Source organism: Aplysia californica, unplaced genomic scaffold, assembly GCF_000002075.1.
Source record: "Aplysia californica isolate F4 #8 unplaced genomic scaffold, AplCal3.0 scaffold00351, whole genome shotgun sequence".
In the NCBI taxonomy this organism is placed as follows: Eukaryota; Metazoa; Mollusca; class Gastropoda; order Aplysiida; family Aplysiidae; genus Aplysia; species Aplysia californica.
The window spans coordinates 68,783-71,117 of NW_004797621.1; the positions used below are offsets into that span (position 1 = coordinate 68,783).

General features: G+C 39.7%; 1 protein-coding gene across 1 annotated transcript in view; it reads left to right on the forward strand.

Annotated features, from left to right (window-relative positions):
• Window positions 1-792: 792 nt before the first annotated feature.
• Window positions 793-2,335, forward strand: part of LOC106012372 — a gene marked incomplete in the record, with an annotated part of 4,813 nt that continues 3,270 nt past the window's right edge. The window contains 1 exon segment of the mRNA XM_035970968.1: window positions 793-1,631. Within this exon segment, the coding sequence (XP_035826861.1) occupies window positions 1,474-1,631 (158 nt within the window).

Genomic DNA, 2,335 nt, shown 5'->3' on the forward strand with positions numbered 1-2,335 from the left:
CATAATATTATGAAGTCAGTAGATTAGGTGAAGGTGAAAGTGGAGAAGTAGGTTAGGAAACATAATATCCAATAGTTGGATTTTAAGAAAGCAAAAGGTGTGATTTAATTTCCAGGGATATGAGATAGCTATATTATTTTCTATCTAAACTGCAGTTGGTTTCAATCGTTAGAAACGAATGCTGAAGTCTCAGAAGCTGATTTGGCCCATTTCTTTCTTTTTAAAAAATGGGCTGAGATTCCCAATACCCATCCCAGCAAAATGGACATGGATTTGCAGGGTCCGTCTTAAAATAACTCAAGTTTTCGCCCCAGGAGATGCTAAAGCTTCAACTCAGGAGAATCCCTCCCACAAGCCTGAGACAATCTCGATCTACATCTGAGAGTTACTGCACAGCTGTGGGCAATGTTATATCCTTTTTCTTGTCTTTTTTTCTTTTTTTTGGTAAGTGTTTTACGCGCTCGCAACTGCATAAGGTCATATGATTTATGAACGCGCGGGGCACATTAAACACTTCAGTTGGTAGGAAATTAACAATTTTGATCGGGTGGCGGCCGAAGCCTACTCTATCGATTTTAGACCACCAAGTGACCTTTAACGTGCGCACCTTGCACACGGGCCCTCCAAGAATTTTCGCCTTATCCGAGGAGGCTAGGTGTAGATCTTTCCTATCAGAAGATCAGGGGTGTGGCTAAAAGACAGCAGTATGAAGGAGCCAAGGAGTAGCAGTAGAAAGGACTTTTTGAGAAATACTGACAGTTTCAAAGAGATCTTCATACTAGAACTATTCTAAAATGTGAAGAATACAACCCGGGGGTACAAATTGACCAAAGGGCTTACGGATATGGTTAAAATGTAAGATCTGAACCGTGTTTGAAGTCTGTTATTGTTGTTAGTCGAAGGAATTTCGCGGAACGTTGGAAACCCATGCATACACGTTTTGAAGAGGTATCTTTAGGTTCACGTCAATTTGATTTCGTTTTTGTATTGACTATAATTCTAATAATTCTAATAAATAAATATTCCTTGTCACTAAACATTTCGTCTGAGTATTGAGACAATCTGGGTGACGTTTGCGTGTATATTTTTTCCAGCTTAGAAATGTCTAAATGTCTAAATGTCTAAATACAGAAAGAGAATTATAGCCCGAGGCAACAAACACCAGACAAATTGTCGTTTTCAAAATCCGTTTTGTGCATTAGCTAGGCAAACTCAGTTGGGCATTTTTTCGGATTGAGAGCGCATTAAAAACCCATCCCCACACCTATAACGTACCCTTTTGAAGGCCCATTATAAAACTTACCGAAGACATTTAAGTTATGAATAGATTTGACCTTTTTGGGGGCCAGTTTAAAGTCGAAAATTTGAAAGTTACCTGCTCAGTGCACGGGCGAAAAGTGAAGGAGAGAGAGAGGCTGTGTCAGCTTTCAGCAACACCACAGAAACTGCTAGCCTACCTCTCACGCGTTTACCATGGAGTCCAAGTGCACCCATCTCGTCTTTGCTGTCGTTTGTTTGATTCTGTGTGTAGGGGACAGCTCCCAACAGCAGAGGGGCTCCTTCGCTTACCCACGTCCTGTTGCCCAGCCACAGTACAGACCTTCTCTCCCGTCTTTTCCCAACCGGTACCCGTAAGTAGTCACACTGTTTTCTTTTCTTGCCAAGCGCACAGAGGTAACATCGACAAAGTGTTCAACTGTTCGAAGCCCAGAAAGCAAGTTCTTTTGTTTTTTAAAATAGATCTAGAGAAAAAACAAAACAAAACAAAAACAAAAAACAAAACAAAAACAAAACAAAAACGACCCAAACAAACAAACCAAAGAAAACCCCGAACAAAAACAACAACAACAAAAAACCCAACAAAAAACCAGCCGCAACTCTTTTATTCTTTAAAAATGAGTGTACCTTTATTTTGTGCATGTATCTTTTCTTGCTTTTATCAACGTTTAGAATTTGAATTTCTAGTAAATGAATTTCTCAAGAACACGCACCCGATTCAACAGATTAAGAAACTGAGCTATTATATAAAAAAGAAATACAAATGTTGGGCATAGCACAGCTGACCGACGATACATGTAGATATTCGTTTGTTTGTTTTAGTAGAGGTTTTACCGCATTCGCTACAGTATAAGGTAATAAGAGCGCCAGAAGATTAGTGGTGTTACAAGGGAGTAATAAACGTAAAAAGAAGGAGTGGAGATATGGACAATAGATGTTAGATAGGAAAAAAGTAGCAAACCACCCCAGAGCACCCGCCAACTACTCAAGTGTAGATATTCATAAAATATTAATAAATTAAGACCAGTGGTGAAGAGCAGTGTAACCCCCCCCCCCC